This window comes from Gracilinanus agilis, chromosome 1 (assembly GCF_016433145.1).
Source record: "Gracilinanus agilis isolate LMUSP501 chromosome 1, AgileGrace, whole genome shotgun sequence".
NCBI lineage: Eukaryota > Metazoa > Chordata > Mammalia > Didelphimorphia > Didelphidae > Gracilinanus > Gracilinanus agilis.
The window spans coordinates 683,822,711-683,843,195 of NC_058130.1; the positions used below are offsets into that span (position 1 = coordinate 683,822,711).

General features: G+C 32.3%; 1 protein-coding gene across 3 annotated transcripts in view; it reads left to right on the top strand.

Moving 5' to 3' along the window:
* PHF20L1 (PHD finger protein 20 like 1) overlaps positions 1-20,485 on the top strand; it is a 114,366-nt gene that overhangs the window by 30,822 nt on the left and 63,059 nt on the right. Inside the window, exons 5-9 of one of the 3 annotated variants that reach the window (XM_044669213.1) lie at positions 1,755-1,843; positions 2,086-2,163; positions 11,669-11,876; positions 12,833-12,958; positions 19,966-20,051. In XM_044669213.1, coding sequence (XP_044525148.1) covers positions 1,755-1,843; positions 2,086-2,163; positions 11,669-11,876; positions 12,833-12,958; positions 19,966-20,051 — 587 coding nt within the window. Of the gene's footprint in view, positions 1-1,754; positions 1,844-2,085; positions 2,164-11,668; positions 11,877-12,832; positions 12,959-19,965; positions 20,058-20,485 lie in introns of those variants that run through there. The other 2 variants (XM_044669216.1, XM_044669221.1) reach the window with 2 other exon arrangements.

Sequence of the window (20,485 nt, forward strand, 5' to 3'; positions counted from 1 at the left end):
GAAAAAAGTTATTATTCATTTTAGTCTTTTAAATAAGATTTTTGGGGAATGAGTTTCAAATCTCTTTTTTAGCCACTTATATCTTTCACTTTTTGCAGCCTACTCTCTTTTATTTACGTAGATAATTGAGAATAAAATGTATTTTTCAAATTATTTTTGATATTTGACAAGATTTTAAGAGAAGGGAAAATATAATGGAATGGTTAGAGAGATTTAATATCTCAGTTATTTAGTGCTGGCAAAATGCTTTTCTCACACTAGCCCTGCAATCAAGTAGTTCAAGAATTATCCTTATTTTACAAATGAGTATACTAGAAGATTCAATGACTTGTGTCAGTGGCATGATCACATGACTAGTTAATATCTAAGGCAGAATTTGAGTCCTGATTTCAGTCTACCAATTTTTTCTTACCATCCTGTTTTTCATTTCTTAGGACTGAGATGACCTCTTGTCATATTGTTAGAATATGAGAAATGGTATAAAATATTAAGAAATTTAATTATTCAAAGGAAACTGTCATTTACAAAATAAACTGGAAAGAACAATATTTGTCATTAGGAACTTCTAATGATAAATATAAAGCCATGTACAAATTAATTAAAACCTTTTCTAGAAAAGTATAAAAATTCCAACATAGTCACTAGAATAGAGATTGAGAGAGTAGAAGTTCATTTTCAAATACAGTGAAACTTCTGATTATAGATATGTTCCGTATATTTTCTGTATAATATTTCATAGATATATACTTTTAATATTTTAATGGCAATTAACTTTCAAAATACAGAGTAATGCTTGAGGAAATATTATCAGGCACATTTTATACATATACCTATAGATGCATGCATGCATATATATTATCATAATTTCATAATTATTATCAAAATGACATGCTTTAATTATACTTAAAGCAGGACATAATACTTTTTTCTTTTTAAAACCTTTACTTTCTTTCTTAGAATTGATATTAAGTATTGGTTCCAGGGTAGAAGTGTGGTTAAGGGCTAGGCAGTTGAGGTTAATTGACTTTCTATAGCTAGGAAATGTTCGTGTCCAAATTTTATAAATATGAAAAATGATAAAGGCTGGTATAAATATATATATTAGTAATTTAATTAAAGCCATGTTGATAGATAAATTATTAGACCACACGCTTGTAAGCATTCAAAACTGCTGCTTCCATTACTGTCTCGAGTTTGCTGGCCAAGAGCCTATTGGCAAAAAAAAAAAGCACTCCCTCCTAACCCAGGAGATTTAAGCTCTTCCCTGGGTCCAGACGTAGGCCTTCCCAAGCCCAAAAACCCGGAAACGGAAACCAGTTGGACCATGTTGGATCACGGGAAATGTAGTTTTGATACATTTCCCATGTCTATAGAAATATATACACTTTTAGATGCATTTCCCAAATTTCACTTTTACAATTTGAACCTAGGATCTCCCATCTCCAGGACTGACTCTATTCACTAAGCCACCTAGATACTCCATGTCACAATACCTCTTTAGAAAAAATTAACTACCTGGTCTTGACTTATATTTGTCCTAAGAGTAAATTTATAGTGTTGTCTTTAGTGGGCATGAGAATGCAGACTTATTAAGCCACACTACTCTGGGTGTTGTTGTTTAAGTTGGATTAGATAACCTTTAAGGTTTCTTCCAACTTTTAGGTTTTGTAATTTCAATATATAACTAGCTGTACTTAAGGGTGGTTGTACTTGAAGGTTAAAATTTGTAATTAATGAAATTAATCATGTTTCAGGAACATTTACAGTACAATTCTATGATGGAGTTATTCGATGTTTAAAAAGAATGCACATTAAAGCCATGCCAGAGGATGCCAAAGGGCAGGTAAGAATGTTCAGTATTTCTAGTTAAATCAGTTTTGTCTATTGAGGACCAAAAAGGCATTCATGAATGGTGACCTATAGTTATTTAATTTTAAAGAATGAACTAATTGTAGGGTTATGTGCTGATAACCCCAAATAGCAGCACGTAAGTGAGGCCTTGAATGTCACAGAAATTATACACATGATATTTGCTTCTTTGGTTTTAGACCTGCTAAAGTTATAGGTCACTAGTTTCTGTTCCAGGTGAAATCCCAGCATCCACTAAGCTGGTGTTGTCCTATCGACCCAGCTGGAGCGTGGAACCAGTCTGTGGGAAGTCAGGTAAGTGCCTCTTTTTACAGTATATAGTGTGGCTTAGAAAGTTAATTTTACTATAAAATTTTATATTGAATTTTCTTTTTATCCTCTCTCCCTACCCCAAGTCATACTAATGTAGTTTTCTTAAAAGGCGCTTACCTGACCCTCTGTAGGCTGTTTTCTGATAGGTTACTAGTAGTATATGATATAATCAATTTAATTAATGCTTTGTCACAATTCAGAACAAGAATGAATATTAAACATCTATAAGACAAGATTTAAAATCACTTATCCATTTGTAAAATATACTTCTTGAAATCCTGGAAAGAAAAGGTGCCAGTAGAAGTTTAAAATACTTTTTATATTCTGCTGTTATTTGGGATTTTCAGCACCTGGACCTACAATTAATTTTAAGCATTAGAAAGTAATTTTTAAAAGTGTTAAACTTGAAAATTCGTTAAAATATTATTTTGGGGGTTCAGAGATTGTCTAGTGGTTTAATGTTTCTTTGTACTTTGTGGAAAGTAATAGTTTTTGTAACAGACTATCTGCAAGGACAATGAACAATAATTGTGTGTCAGTTTATTGACATAACATAGTAAATTCCAGTCAGCTAAAGATTTTCTCTTAAAATCTTTTCTTGGGCAAGAAAATTATGAAAATTATTTTTTGAGCAACTAGATATTTTTTATTTCTTCAAGATTTGTGAAATGGAATAAGCATAGACAGTTCCCAGTAGCAGATCTTCCCTTACTAATTTGAGAGAATGTAAAATCTTTTCATTTAAAGGGAGACTTAAAAGTACTTTTGAAGCAGAACTATTGGTACATTTGCAAGTGTACACAAAATATTTTTTCAAAACTCATTTAGAAATTCAGTATTTTTGAAGTGTTGTGAATTCTTTGATTTTTGCATGGAAAAATGTAATGTAAGATTGCAAAAATACTTTAACACTTGTATATTTAATTTGTAAAACAATGTTCATTATTGATTTAACCCCTAAAATTAGAATTTTATTATCCTGCTTATTCATATGCTCCCAAGAGACAATAATATCAAGTGGATTATTTTAGACAAATTGAGATAGTGACCCAAAAAAACAAGTCAAGTATTTATAGAATTACTGGTTGTAAATATTACTGTATTTAAAAATTAGTTTTAAAATTGACTACCACTTTTTATATTTGCATCATAAATTGTGTGTTAAAGATAAAACTATAGGAATTCTTAGGACAAGTTGTTTGGAAGGAATTTGGGTATTTCTTTCTTCAGTTCTAAATTTCTTCGGTGACTTTTTATTACATATGCAGGGAAATACTTCTGGATGAATGTTGTGTTTAGTATTTTGATTTCATGCATGCCTTTTTTTGAAGTGCTTATGACTCAGTGAGGGGTGAGGCATGCCCATTTTGAGATTAGGAAACCCTGGTTGTTTACAGATTTTATGTAGTGTGGCACAGTGCCTCTCTTGTTTGTTATCACTTTGAACCTGCACTAGAAAATAGCATCACATAAGATCAAACAAGAAGCGCTTTGTAAAGTGCATAGTGTAGGGCCTGACACATAGTAGATGCTATGTGAATGTTAACTGTCATCATTGTCATTAATTAGAGGAGATAAATTTGAACCATAATGTTTTTTATCTTTGGGCTCTGTGGGTCTGTCTTTACAGGAAGGTATTAGGGGAGTCCTTATATTTCTTTTTTTCTTCTTGTGTTCCTTGTAAGAATGTAACTACTTCTATTTCAGTTAAATAGAAATATTAAGTGCCCATTTCACAAATTACTTGATACCAGACATAACAAAACAAAAAAATAATCCCTGCCCTCCAACAGTTTGTATTCTGCTAGGGTGGGGGTGGGGGAGAAAGTATGTACAAAATAGGTAAACAATAATATGGAGTGATATTAAGAAGGAGAGAACTGTAACTAACTGGAGGATCAGGAGATAGTGCCCAAATTGTGTTGGGAAGGAAGCTCAGGATCCTAAGAGACTGAGAAGATAAGAGGACGTTCCTGACCTCGGGACCCAGCCGTGCAAAAGCCCAGAAGCGGGAGAGGAGGAGGAGGAGGAATGTATTCAGAGAAGAGCTAGTAGACCATTTTAACTGGAACAGTAAGAACATGCAGAGGAATACTATAATATGAAATGAACATGGAAAGGTATGTGGAAGCTAGACTATGGAGGACTTTTAAATGTTACCTTTCTTAATAGCACCACTTACAATCTAGATGACTCAGCATATCATAGACAAACCCTTCAACCGATTTAGAATACTGTGAATGTATTATTACCGAACCTCCTTTCTTGATTGAGAGTTCTTGTTACTACATAGATAAATCTGACTAATCTCCTGAGTCCAGACCAATTCATTTCTCATACCTAGTTCTTTGAACTTCACTCCTCAAACCCAATTGTATTTTGCTAGATCTTCCCTTAGGAAGGCTTTTCTGTGTTCTTTCAAATTACTAGTAAGTGAAAACACAGCGCTCTTCAGAGAAAGGTATTGAACAAGCTGTATTTCTGAAGATAAGTAAAGAAAACTATAACCAAAAGGATGTTCATATTAAACAATTAATAAACACTTATAAATCAATGATAAGGTCAGTGCTTTCACAGAATTAAACTATATTCACAACAAAGACAAATGAAGCTAATTCACCTAGTTGCTTCAGATACCTGAAGGAAAATCATAATACTAATACTTGGTATTTATATAGCACTTTACATATGTCCCGTTTGATTCTGATAAGTACTCTGTGAAGTAAGGAGTACAGTTGTTATCTTGCAAGTTCTCTGGAAGTGGGAAATTTTATTTTTTATACTTAATTGCCCCGTGTCAACCACAGTGCTTAGCTCAGAAATAGTTGTTGATTAATCCCACTTTTATATATAAGACAATAAAGCTAAGAGAATTTAAGTAATTTGCCTATGATAAAATAGGTATCAGGTGGGATTCAAACCCATGACTTCTTCAATTGCAATGCTTTTTCTTTTTTTATGATTTTTGTTGCTAAGTCGTGTCTGACTCTTTGTGACCCTATTTAGGCTTTTCTTGGCAAAGATACTGGAGTAATTTTCCATTTCCTTCTCCAGCTCATTTGACAGATGAGGAAACTGAGGTAAACAGAGTTAAGTGACTTGTCCAGGGTCTCACAACTAGTAAGTGTCTAAGGGTAGATTTGAATTCAGAAAGATGAAACTTTCTGACTTAAGGCCCAGCATTCTGTTCTACTATGCCACCTAGGTGCTCATATTTATATGCCCATTTCTTCTACATGAATATGCTATGTGAAAAGAAAAAGTAATAATAATACTGATAGTCTTCAAGATTTTAAAGAGTATACAGATTCTTCTTAACCACCTGATTTCTCACTCTCTCATTAATTGTCCTTTTCTTCCCATTTCTTAAAGAATGGGGTAGTTGGAAAGGATTTTTTTTTACCCCGAAAGACCACGTGTCTTGATCAGTTTTTCATAGAGTTAAATAAATCATTTAAAGTTAGAAGGGACTTTAGAAATAAAATGTAGTCCAACCCTCTTGTTTGATAGATGATGAATCTGAGTCCCTGTACTTCCTTTTTTAGGTCATTTATTTTGAAGAAACAATGCCCAAATTAATGACTTTTTTTCTGAATCTAGATTTAGGGAATTCTTGAGAAGACTGGCAAAGTCTCTTCTAGTCTACCTTTCTGCCTTGCACCAAATATTTTTGATTTTATTAGTTTATCTACTGAGTTTCTGGAAGTTAGCACTTCCCTAGCACTGGGTATTAGTGTTGAGGAAGGTCTGTCTCTATTATGTTTGTCATCTTAGAATGTACTATCACCTCACCATTCTTTCCCTTATCTCTCCAAACCATTTACCAAAAAATCCTATATGCTAACTATTTTTTAATCTTGCACTTCCACTTTTGTTTACTGTCTGAGTTCATTTCTATTTCAGTGGCCAAAAATTTAGGGTTCCTTATCATGACATTTGGTATCTAAACATTTTCTGTCTCTAAGTAGATAGACATGCAGATAGACAGACAAGATAGATAAACAGTTTAGGTGTTCTTCAAGGTAGTCTTTTCATTCTCCTCAGTAATGTAAACCAGAACCAGACTTTATTCCAGATAATTCTAACTATGATTAGAGTATTATTTCAGTTAACATTCACTTTATTTCTATTTTTAGGGGTGACTAGGTGGCACAATAAAATATAAATAAAATAATATAAAATAATATAATAATATTATAATATAATAATATTACAAAAATAATACAAAAATATAAAAAAATAAATAGAGCATCAGGTCTGGAGTCAGAATGCCCCGAGTTAAAATTTGGCCTAAGACACTGGGCAAGTCATTTAACCCTGTTTGCCTCAATTTCATCATCAGTAAATGAGACAGAGAAGGAAATGGCAAAACATTCAGTATCATTGTTAAGAAAACCACAACTGAAAGGACTGAACAACAATAACATTTTTCTAATTATGTATCCTATTTTTGCATTGAGCTTTTAAACTAGCATATTGCATTGCTGTATCTAGCATAGTGCCTGACACATAGCAGTCTGTCAACTGCTAGCTAATGGACTGAATAACTCATTTTATGTATTGTTCATGCTCCTGGGCACAATTTGGCCATTCCCTGCCTATCAAATGGATAAACAATTATCTGATACCTTTTTCTTTACAATTTGCCTTTCTGCTTCTTTTTCTACTAATTAATCTCTTGGAAGCCAACTTCCTCAAACAGGTGTTAAATAGCCTACTCCTTTAGTTTATCCACTTGTTTAATAAGCAAGAGTTATAGTTATATTTGCTCTGTATGTACTATTATTTCTTAAAGCCTACAGTTCCAGCATTGAGCAATGATGCAATGCTTTTAAGAAAAGGTGCTGAATTAACATGTAAAAACCCATGTTCAAGTTCCCTCCTTTTCTTTCATCTATTTGGTTTGGATTGTTAGACTGATATCTCTCTTAAGTGGTCATTAATGTTATGGAAGGCTCTTATCTTATTCCAAAGCTTAGTGTAGTCAGCTCAGTGTTATATGCAAACCAATAACAAATAAAGGACTTTTATCTGGTAGAGGAAGTCCTTCTTCTAATTGCATAAACTGTAGGACATTCTTCATGACAAAGGCAAACAGAGCTTTCATGAACTTAAAAAAGAACATCTTTTTTTTTATTCTTCACTTGATACAAGTGCCATAGAAAGAATGCTAGATTTGAAGCAATAACCTATGTTTATATCCCACTTTGATGAGGACAGTATTATTCTGTGGCTACTACTGTTGTTAATAAAATAAATATTCTGGCAGATTTAATATGGAGACTCTTTATTGTTCTCTCCTCATTTTCATCTGTAAGTGGCCTTGGGATTATTTGGTTTAGTTACAACTTATTCCAAGCCTTGTGCAAATTCATTTTCACCTCTACCACTTTTCCAGGTTTTAAAAGGAGTTACTGCTTATAGTTTTCTACCATCCTCTTCTATAATGTTTTCCAGATGATTTGTTATTCTAAATTATGGTTGCCTTTGGCTGCTGTCTTTCAGGTTGACAAAAAGGCCACGTTTTTTAGCTGAGGTATTTTCAAGGATTTTTGGCCTAGATAGTGTAGTAATTACATTAGATAGACTTCTAAAGGAAATAATGATCAATCCTGTTGCTTCTTTAAAACATTTTTCTTTCTTTCTTTTTTTTTTTGGCATTAGTATCTTGTTTTATTAGATCAATTTGGAGCTTTTCTAATTACCTGCTGTATTGTCTTATCATCTTTACCTTTTCTTCAAGCTTATGCTCAACCTTGATTTTTATATTAATTATTCAATGGTCTGATCATCTAATTATTTATGATTGATATTTATCAGTAGCTAGTCATTTCTTTTTAAATTGCTATTATAATTTTCATTTTGGGGAGGAGGGTATTTTCCCAGTATATATTATTTTGATGTCTGTCCATTTCTGATTCTTGAAAGAAAATCATGGTATCAGCCATTCTAAGTAAACTTAGTCTATAGCTTTTGATATATTTAAATTTTTACTCTGAAATATATTATCAAATATTTTTGGCCTCTTCCTATGTTAGCCTTCATTTAAAAACAAAAACAGGGGGCAGCTGGGTAGCTCAGTGGAGTGAGAGTCAGGCCTAGAGACAGGAGGTCCTAGGTTCAAACCTGGCCTCAGCCACTTCCCAGCTGTGTGACCCTGGGCAAGTCACTTGACCCCCATTGCCCACCCTTACCACTCTTTCACCTATGAGACAATACATTGAAGTACAAGGGTTTAAAAACAAAAAACAAAAAAAAAAAAAAAAAAACTTTACCTTATCAATTCTAAGGCAGAAAAGTGGTAAGGGCTAAGCAATTGGGGTTAAGTGATTTCCTAGGACCACATAGTTAGGAAGTTTATCCACTTTCATATTAAAGTTATTTAACACCAGTGCATCTTTTATATATGGTGACATACTCATTCATAAGCTACAATTAATTCATGGAAGATTTTTTGCTTATGCTGTGGCAAAACAAAATGATCATTGTCCTTTGAAATGATTTTTTAAAAAAATCTCTCCAAGAAGAATCTGTGAGCCATACCTCTGTTAGTTGCAAGTTCATCATGTCTTTGGTTTCATTTATAGTGGAATTTGCAACAGGGATATGGTTTAGTTCCTTTGTTATTCTGTTGACTTAGTGTTTTCTTGGACAAGGATTTCACATCACATATACATTTTTTCCCCTCCCTTTTTACCTTGTCTGATGATTTCATTAGTGTGGGGAACACTTGGTGTGGAAATTTTGTCTACCAACTAGTACTTGCCTGGGCCATTGAGAAGTAAAATCATAATTTGCCCAGTGTCATACAGCTAGTATACTTCAGAGACAAAACTTAATACTGGTCTTCCCAAATTCAGAGATGGTTCTGTTCCCCCTATATCACAAGGTCTCTCCCACATTTAGAGAACCATCAGTTCATTGTTTATAGAGAGACTAAAAATTGTGTTTTTCTTAACATCCTCTACTGTCTTTTTTTTTTTTTTATCACTCTGTGATAATCGGTGAAGAATATAAGAGGTCTATCTAAATATATAATGCCTAAGCACAATGTCCCTTTTGTATTTTTTCCCTCCATTAGATGCATTGCATGAAGAACATTTCATCTAGTGGCCAACCTACTGTTGATGAGTCTCTCCATACTTAACCAACTAGAGAACATTTTTCTCCTTCCAACATAGATGCTACTAGAGCTTATACTTTACTTGACTAGCCTTTGAGAATTCAGGGCTATCTTCATACTACAATGAAATATCAGAGGGAGCAGCTGAGTGGCTCAGTGGATTGAAAGCCAGGCCTAAAGATGGGAGGTCCTAGATTCAAATCTGACCTCAGATACTTCCCAGTTGTGTGACCCTGGCAAGTCACTTGACCCCCATTGCCTAGCCCTTACCACTCTTCTGCCTTAGAATCAATATACAGTATTGATTCTAACATGGAAGGGAGGGTTTGGAAGGAAGGAAGGAAGGAAGCAAGCAAGCAAGCAAGCAAGCAAGGAAGGAAAAAAGAAATTTCCGAATAGGTGTTTTGTGAAGGATCTGAGTTTAAAACTCCTCTATTTCTATTTCTGGTTTCACTTCTTTGCCTTTAAGAAAACTCCGTATTACCTTAAAACTCTTTCCTTTTCACCTCCACCTGCCCTTTATTAAACCTCCTTAATGAATACGGGCAGTATCTGCTTAGCAGCAAAAATTGGTCATCTGGAGTGAAGGGAGTGGATTAATATTATTTAGTGAAAAATACCTGTATAACTATCTCACATTCATGAAGTATTTGGTGTTGGTCAATTGTATCTTCAAACTAATTTGTCATGGGTTTTCTGTAGTACTTTTGACCCTTGAGCAAAAGATATCTCATCCTATTATACCCTCCATCATTTCTCAAATGTCACACTTTTTCTTCTTAGAATGCTTATGGGTTTTGGTATCACTTTCATTTTGAATCCTTTCCTCACCTAGAGAGCTAGCAATCATAAGTATATAAAAAGGAAGAAAAGGCAGTTTAGGAAAAGTAACCAGCATATCAACCAAATTCAACATTGCATGGAGTGTTCCATTCCTAAAGGAAAGGAAGGAAGTACATTTCATATCCTCTGGCTAATGATATGCTCATTATAAAACTGTATACAGTGTATAAAAGTCAATTTCAGGGGAGATTTTGGTCCTTTTTTTTTGTTTGTTTGTTTTTTCATGTTTTACTGAAATCATTGTATGGTTTTCTTGGTTCTGTTTATTTTATTTTGCATCAGCTTTATGTCTTCTTTTGCTTTTGTGATTATATTCATAATTTTTGCAATGTAATACTATTTATTACATTTGTGTAACAAAAGTTGTTTAGCCATTTTCAATCGATGAGCATCTTTCTAGTGCTGCAATTCTTATATATAGGACATTTCTGTCTTTAACCTCTGAGTCAAAAGACATAGATATTTTAGTAGCTTTCTTAATATAATTCTCAATTGTTTACCCCAACAATTCCAACAACATTAACACTTTGTCATCTTTACCAATTTGCTTGGTGTTAGGAGAACCCTGAGAGGTTTTTATGAATTTTGTTTCTCTTATTTGTAGGGATTTGCAACAATCCTTTATATGTTTACTAGTAGTTTGCAATTCATTTGAGAACTCTTTGCTCATATCTTTTGACCATTTATCCACTAGGGACTTACTATCATTCTAAAAAATATCAGCTTATAGAATACTGATATTCTGTAGTTTTTAATAGAAAATTATGTTAATTAAAAAATAATGTAACAATAATCATGGCATAATATATAGCTACTGCAATTTTTAAAAATTTTATTCTCCTGGGAAGAGGGATAGAATTCTTCAGGAATGTATTTCATTTTTCTACTTTGGAATAAAAACATGTGTTGCTTCCTTTTTTCTTCTTTTCATGAACTGAATTAGCATCACAAGATAGACTCAGAGCATTTTTATAGTTCTCAGGTACCTTCAAAGCCATCTAGACCCATTTCTCTCTCTTTACATATGAGAAAACTGAGACTCAGAGTAGATACATGATCACATAAGTAATAAGAGGTAGGATAAGGCTACAGTCACAGATTATTTGACTACAAATCTATTATTCTTTCTTTACTGAGCTTCCTTCTACCTAGTGGAAATGAAATCCAGCACTTAAAAACCTCAGTACTTTTCCAGTTTGTCATGAAATTTATAATACTTCTATTTAGATTTCTTGGATTTTTATGTCAGATTATATTCTTGTTGAAATTTTATAGTGATCTGACGGCTCAGTGTAATTTGGGACCTGATATTTTTCCACTTTATGAATGATTATGCATTCAGCTTAATAGGGAATTAAAAGAAAGACCTGCACAATTCCTGACTTTGGTAATATGTCAAAATATATTTCAACAAATATTTTTTAAATTTTTCTTTTAAAATTGTTTGAATTCATAAAAATGTTTGATTTTTCTTGAATAATTTTAAATATTTTACATATTCTTTGTTTTTCTTTTTTGGAGGATTGGATAGCTTTAGTCAAAGCAGCTGCTGCTGCAGCAGCCAAGAACAAAACAGGGAGTAAGCCACGAACCAGTGCAAACAGCAATAAAGATAAAGATGAAAGAAAATGGTTTAAAATACCTTCAAAGAAGGAAGAAACATCAACCTCTACAGCCATACAAGAAATTGAGAAAAAGGAAGAACTGCCAACATCTAGTGAAACATTTGGTACAAAAGAATTCTCATGTTACTCTGTCCTTGGTGGTAAATTCATATTGTGTACTCTAGTCACCAAGAATTGTATATATCAAGGTATTATATTTGGCCATTTTTTCCCTAGACACAATAATTATCAACTTATATGTCCTATTGCAAGGTAATATTTATTGATTTCTTGGTTGGGAGATATCTCCTTTGTTTCTTACTACATAAATATTCTTAGTAATTTGCAGATTGGTGATAGATATCAAACTGAAATAGAAGTAGAGCCACTAAACTACATAAGGATCCCTATGGCCCCAGGTTGACATAGTAAATCACATATTAACATTATCTATGTTCTAGAGTATCTATTTTGTTTGATTTTTCCCAATTATATTTTAATCAGGCATATTACTAATTACTTTGAGATTGTGTGTATGCCACCTCCATTATAGACTGTAATGTTCTTGGTAAATACATAGCAATTGTTGTAAAAGAAGATATCAAAATAATTATTTGGGTGGCTATCTGATGTGGAAAGGAATTATCTCCATGATTTTCTTGACCAAAGAATAAATTTCTTATTAACATTTTATTATCAATATATAGCCTACTATTAATTATTTTTACCATAATTTTTGAAGTGTATTATGCTTTTTCATGACAGTTTTTTTATACACATTTGGGCTAGTCAAAGTAATTCAGATAACTATAATGATCTAAAATTAGGATTCTCTTTTTTCCTGCTTTTAGAATATGAGGAATGAATACTGGATTCAGGCATGTGCCAGGTTCTGGTCAGTTGGTATAGGATTGGGTATACTATCAGAAAATCCCAATGCCTTTTTTTTACCTCCTCAAGAAATATGAAATTTATGTACAAAATGTTCTTATTATATTTTCATTAAAGAAATGACATGTTTGTGTGCTTTGATTTTTAAATTTATAAATAAACTCATATATGTGTATTTCATTAAAAGTAGGACTCCACGTAGAGAATGTTCCAAAGATGGTCTTTCCACAGCCAGACAGCACATTATCACACAAGAGGAAAAGTAATCAAGGCAACTCATTTCAGGCAAAGAGAGCTCGTCTAAACAAGATTACTGGTAAACTGTGATGATTTTTTTTCCTGGGGTTACTGGGGATGGGGTGGGAATTAAGGTTTTCTTGTATCCAAAATTTATTTTTTCAGCCATAATTCATATAACATTTTAAAACTATTTTGCATAATTTGTCTGAACATGACATTTCTGTAATTCATGAAATCCAGTTCTGAGGTTCCCTCACAAATGTTTGTCTGCCATATTTTTCTTTTGTAAATTTGGTAAACTACCACCTACCTCACAGGGATGTTGTGAGGGATTTGAAGTTAAATTTTATAAAATGCTACTGTAATATTCTTTAATAAGCTAAGAAATAAGAATAAATTTCATGTAATTTCAAGTAATATTACTTTTTTTGTAGACCTTTGTGCACTTATTTGTGTTTTTTTGAGAGATGTGGGTATTTTAATGAAATTGTTCTTTCCTCAATCTAGTAAAAATGCTATCATTGGAAAGATAAAATTTTGTTTCTAATTAATATTTTGTCAGCACCTCAGATAACCTAGCTTTGTTAATATCTATTCTTTACTTAACAGAATGATACATAGTAATTCACCTCAGTGTAAGAAGTGTATTTCATTACCATTTCCAGTTAATTAATGGAATAACAACATTATTATTTTGAAGAGTCTAAATCTGTTTTAGTACTCTTAGAAAACAACAATGAAAAGTAATTTCACTGTATACAAAATTTTTTTGTTTTTAATAGAGGCTACCAATCTTATTTTAAAGGCTAAATAAGTTTTTGTTATTTAAAATTTAAAATTACTAATCTTTGTTTTAAATTAAAATTTTAATTTCACTTAATAAAGTTCTAGACTTGCCATTGGAGGATGAAACTGTTGTATATGGTCATATTCTTTATAAGATTACACTAATCAATGATTCTCATTAATGTTTTAATGAATTATTATAAACATACTCATATAAAGTTGTAACATTCCACTGACCCTATTCAGCCCTTTGCCAACTCATAAAATATTTCTGTGAAGGTAATCATCCCTAATAATGCCATTTTATCAAAGTATTTTTAGGAAGAATAAGCTCTTTGAAATAACAAATTGTTTTATTCTTTAATTTGTATCTTTAACACTTAGAACACTGCTTGCCATAGAGTAAGTTCTTAATAAATGCTTATTGAGTGATTTAAGCTAAATATCACATGATTTGAATTGTTGAATATAGTTGAATATTACCAAGTTTTTCATGAAGATGTTAACTTTATTGGACAATGTGCTGTGTTGTAGTTGAAATTATTCTTTATAGAATAACTAGCATATATACAGTGCTTTTGGGTTTACTAACATATTTACAAATTTTTTCTCCAATGTCCTTTAATAGATGTGGAAACTGAGGCAAATAGAGATTAAATGACTTGTTAAGGCCTCACAGCTAATAATTGAGTCAGGATCCGAGTCAGGTCTTCTTGAGTCTAAGTCTAATGCTATATCCACTGAGCCACTGAGAGTAATGAAATGAAAAGTACTCTGTAGTACACCTCATTGTAACATCCATTTTGTGATTCTTCAAAAGATTCATAAAATGGAAATTTTTAAAACTTTTCTTTAATTTTATAATCTCTTGTTCTCCCCCTTTAAATTTTACATACATATTTAATACTTAGGAAGGACATGCTTTTTATTCTTCCTCTTTTTTTTTAAAAAGAACTATCCTCTTCACTTATCTCTTCTCTCCTCCTGTCCCCTCTCCTCCCCTTCCCTCCCCTCTCTTTCCTTTCCCTCCTCTCTCAGTCTCTCCCCCTCCCTCTTCTTAACTTTTCTATTAGAATCAGCTGTGTATTGGTTCCAAGGCAGACAAGTGGTAAGGACTAGGCAATTAGGGGGAAGGGTTTGGGTCACACAGCTAGGAAGTATCTGAGGTCAGATTTGAACCTAGCACCTGACTCTCAATCCATTTTCTTATTTCTTAAGAGTAGAAACACTAGTGGATTTGGAGAGAGCTATATTCTTACCTGTTAGGAATTATGGTGCTATTTTCAGACTCTATCATTTGTTAGAATTGATAAAATAGTATTGTATCTTATGGCAAGAGTGGAACAGAATTGTTCTACCTTGTGATTTAAAGACTAAAATAGTTCTATTGCAGGAGCAGGAATTGGAGAAGATGGAATTGCTGCACTCTTGAGATATAGACCCCACTTTTCCTATACCATGTTTTTTCATTTGATTTATATGGTTTTGATATCAGTCAGTACACACTTTTCTGGTACTTTACTGGGAAATTCATATGACTCTTCAAAGAAGATGGAGAAATGGATTGGGATGACAATGTAATATTAGCCGAAATCATGAGGATATATTAATCATAACTGACTTTGAGAGTGCAGTAGTGGGATAAAACAGAGGGCTTTTGCATTGTGCCTTCTGGGAGGGCCATTGATGGTTGCTAAGTAATAGACTCTGCTTATTGTGGGAGCCTCTGTGGTGCAACTTTTTCAGTGTCTCTTGGGAAACTCAAGTGATTCAGTCAACCTTTAGAAGCGGTAGCAACAGCAGTAACAAAAAAGCATGAAACATAATACACTATCAAAATAATATGAACACTTGGCCATACTCCTTTCTTTACTCAGAAGATTTATTTCTTTGCCAGTTCTCACGTAGATGCATATATTCATATCCTCCTGTGTATAAAAGAAACAAATACTTAAAGTTCGTGGCCTTGGTTGAATCACTAAATTGCTTATACTCATGTAAGTTTTATTTATAAAGGGAAATAGGGAAAAATACAACTAACATTGCAACACTGTTTTTTGTCTTTGAATATGGTATATTTGAATTATACCATGTCCATTGTTTCTCTAGGAATATGTATATATTCATAGCAGCTACTCTACTCTGAATTATTTTTCTGAATCATTTCCTATTTATACTTCTTTGAAACCAGAAGCATCCATGTGGATCATTCTCAGAGCAATATTAATTTGTATAACTTACTCATTACCATGATTTTTACACTTTTTGTCTCTAACTTCCTTCTTTCCATTAGAGGTTCTTAAGCTTTTTTATATTATGGGCCCTTTTGACAGTGGTGATGCTTATGTACTCCTTTCCAGAATAATGTTTTTTAATGAGTAAAATGATGTACATGGATTGCAAAAGAAACCAATTATGCTGAAAAACAGTTGCCAAAGTATTTTACAAAATGAATTTGTGTACCCCAAGTTAAAAACCTGCTTTATAGGGTTTAGGACATAGTATTTGGTGAATTGAGCAAGCAAAAGTTTAAAAAATAGTTCCATATTTTAATTCAACTAATAGGCATGAACCTGTAAGTAACTACATTTTTTTACACTCTTTTGACCCCATTCTTTATTGTTCAGTATAGATCACAACTTGTTATAAAGTCAAAATACCTGCTTTAAGGTTTAGTTTTTAAAGGTTAATCATAGAGTCAACTTAAAGACATAAAAAGTCTGCAGTCCATTCTCTAAGGTCAAGTAATTCATAAATTGTATTTTTATTTTTTAAAATAGAACATAAATATTAGTATTTAATGTATTTTAAGAAGTATTAGATAATAGATAAGTATAAATATAAAATAATAAAAATAAAATTTAATAATTTTGAAAAATTAAAAAATTTAGATTGAAATTTAAAAAGAAAACAAAATAAAATGCAAATTGAATAGCCAAAGAAATAAGAAAAGACAGCAATGATTGTCATGTACCTTCTCCAAACCAATTGTTTAAGACTATGGTAAAATACCTCAATATTGTATATGTTTTTAAATACTCAAGGTTTAGAATTGCCAGCTCTTTGTTGTTACCTTATGACAAATGAGACTTATCTAACAAGTTCACTTTAAAGAACATATAATCATTGATTTAGAAGTGGAAGAGATCTTAAAGGCCATCTAGTTGAACTCTACATTTTGCAAAAGAAGAAGAAGAAACTGCCCTACATGACACAGGGAACAAGCAACAGAACCAGATCTTGAAAGCAGGTGCTAGACTACAAATCCACCAACAACATGTTGAAAAATTTTCTCCATTCCCCTGAAAAGGTGAAAAGACTTAAGATTATAGAAGAGATTAAATGCTTTGAAATCTCTGGATGAAAAATGATGGTGCAATTTGAAAATTATTTCATTTCCCTCCTCTCTAATTTTTAGTGTTCGTAAGTATAGATGCAAGTATTTTAGCTTGGAAAATTTGTAGATTGAGATGGGAATGAGAGAAGCAGGATTTATATATGTATATTTATTTATATGTATATATTTATATATACACAAAAATATACATATCTTTTTCCAACAGAGGGTGATAGATTTAGAGCTGGAAAAGGACAGGCCACTGAATCCAATCCTCTCATTTTACATATAAGTAAACAGACACAAAGCATACAAATACAGCAACACCAATATATGTAATCTGGGTCATATATATGTATGTTGTGTATGCATGTGTGTATATGTATGTTATATACATACATTTAACTGTGAAATAAATTTCAGAAAATTATTAGTGCTAACCTCTAGTATAATTGCCTCTATACTCTACCTTGTTGGAGGAACAGACATTGACATTAATTTAATTAATAATGATAATACTCATTCCAAAATTAATTTATTTCTTCTCAATACTTATAAACTTGTTTTTCAAGGGAATGTACTATGGTTATTGAAATAATTTTTTAAGAATAATGACTTAATTTAGACAAGAGCCACAGATAGACCTTGAAATATTTTTCAATGCAAAAGTAGTAACTGTTCTTTCTTTAAGTATCCATTTATTTTCTGATTCTTCTTTTGTCACCCAGTTTATGTGAACTTATCCTGGAATATGTAGTGTCATGTACTCTAAAAATGAAATTGTTGAGATATAGGGGTTTCTAGCTACAGTTAACTTCAGACACCAAAGGTTGATAATGTTTAATTTTTAAGCAGCTTTTGAATAAATTACCTGATTTTTCTTTGTATTATGTGATTTTATTTTTCCTTCACAGATCATTAAATGAAATCACTCTTTTAAGTGTTACTGTATCTGAATGATGTAACTTCACATTGTATCATAGAAATTATCTAGATTTCCATTGAAAACTGTTGCAGTACATATTGGTTTTTTATTTTGGAATTTCTTAGGATTTGCTTACATAGTTTAAATATTTATGATTAATTTTCAATTATTTATTGATTTTCATTAATACCAAATAGTGAAATAAAAGTGAGTGATGATAGTATGACATACTAGAGATATCAAAAATATAACATTAGGATTGGATTTGAGATGAAAAATGTCTATTGCACAGTGTAGTTTTAAAACTAATTGCAAAACATAAAAAAAATTAAATAGGTTACTTAAAACACAATCTTAGGCATAATAAAATTAAATAGATTTTTCTATAGAATATTTTTAGTATTAAATGAAAAGGATGGTGTGTCAAATAATATTTTCATTTCAGAGAGCCATTGCTGTTTAAGAATTCTGTTTTCTTGAGCCTTCTAAGTTTGTTGTAGCTGCAAGTTGCTAGACATTCAGCTAGATATTGCTATCTCTAGCATTTTTTAGTGCCATTGAGATCAAGCTAATGCTTGATACTATTTGATTTTTCTGAGAGCTGATACTTGAAATGTAACTTTGATAGCATAGTCATTGGGAATAAAAGTGACATTTATATAAAAGAACCAAATATTGTTCAATTATCTAATCCATGTTTTGTTTCTGGTATATCTTCTTTATAGCATATTGTGAATATTTCTAGCTACTCAGTTCTGAAGAATGACGGCAGTAATTGTTGCATGGCTGGAGTTATTTTTCTGTTTTCAATGGTTTCCTTTGTATTTCTTAGAAAGGGTTATAATTCTGAAACTGTAACCCAAACTTTTGATAATATTTACAGATGCAGTATGGTTTTAGCCAGTATCTAGGCTATTCTTTGATGGCACTAGACAGCACAAAAAGTGTCTGCCTCAAAAAAAGACTTTGAACTATACTTTCAATTAGCAATTAAAGACAGGTTTTTAATGTTTAGTAAAACTTCAGGGTCTTCTCTTAGATGGCACAATTTGGATCCAGAGATGAAAACTGGTGGCATGCATAGGGTGAAAAGTATCATATCTTTATATAGTTTTTATCATTTGATTTAGAAATGATAATAATGAGTTGTAGATCTTAGTTGCCATTTATAAGTTGGTAAAGATTGAAGGCTTCTGGAAAGGATATAGAGAATTGGTGTGATGTTAGTGTTTAACTACTAGACTCGGAATAAGGAAGCCCTGACTCTTACCATCATCTGTGTGATCCTGGGCAAGTCATTCAGCTACTTTGTTCCTCAATTTACTTAAATGTAAAATAAGAGAGTTGGATTCATCTTGGAAGAAGTAAAATATATGTGGGAAGTTAGAATTGTATTAGGCAATACATACAAAGGGAGGGTAGGAAAAGGGCTATGTCTAGATAAACAAAGTAAATTGGAGAATCAAGACCCGTTTTCTGCCAAATAGAAAGGCTGCTAACTTTATATGCATATTTCAAGGGACCCCCCCCCATTAACTTAATAATGCAGCTATTGGTGATCTTCAAAACGCCATAGCATTTCTTAGTTATGTGATTGAGTTTGATCCTATTGCTGTCAGTTCTTCATTTTGTTTTGTTTTTATACAGCTTGTGATGAGATTACAAAACCAAAAATTCTGGGTGGGAAATTCTCCATTGTTTCTGGACATTTAGAAAATTTTCTTAAAGAACATTTTTTTTCATGTGTAGAAGGTTTGATCAAAGGGACAAAAAAGGAGAAAAAAACTAGAGCAAATAGCATATAATTCTTCAAGTTCTTTCTACAATATTTCTCCTGACCAACTGTCAAAGGTCTCTGGTGGTGATAATTAAACCTTTTAGATTGTTCCCGCTTCAAAGCTGTCAAAATCTACTTCTTCATACCTGGCATAAAGTTTGGGAAAAGGAAAAGACAGTTTTTGTACTTTAAAATAAATTAAATTGGATGAAAGTTAACACTTTTCTGATAAGCCATTTCTGTGCAATTTTTCTTAAGGTCTTTTGGCATCCAAAGCTGTTGGGGTGGACGGTGCTGAAAAAAAAGAAGACTGCTGCAGCGAAACGGCTCCAATGCTGGAGCAGGTATGAAATGGTAGCCTTTGATTTTTTGCCAGGTTCCCACTGGAGTGAGGCATGGAGATAATAGTGTCCACGTAATTGAAATTGCCCTTTCGTTCAGAAACAGGAATAGGAAACATTGTTTGAAGACATTTTTTTTCTCTGCCTTACCCAGGGTATGAAAGTAAACTCCATAAGTAATTTCAATTGTCATTAGACTGACTTTAAAAATCACTGTCTCCAAAGAATTGAAGGCCCAGGAGTCAGGCGTCCCAGGGTATAACTTTATAGCTGGAACCATACTTCTCACCGGCTTAGAAAAGGACCCTTACACAAATACTTTTAATTTGTGAATTAAAACAGGGTTGTGGACAACTAATAAAACTTCTTTTGTAAGAAGTTTCTTTTCTATTGTAAGAATTGATGTTAGACTGTGTATGTTTTATGAACTGTTCAAT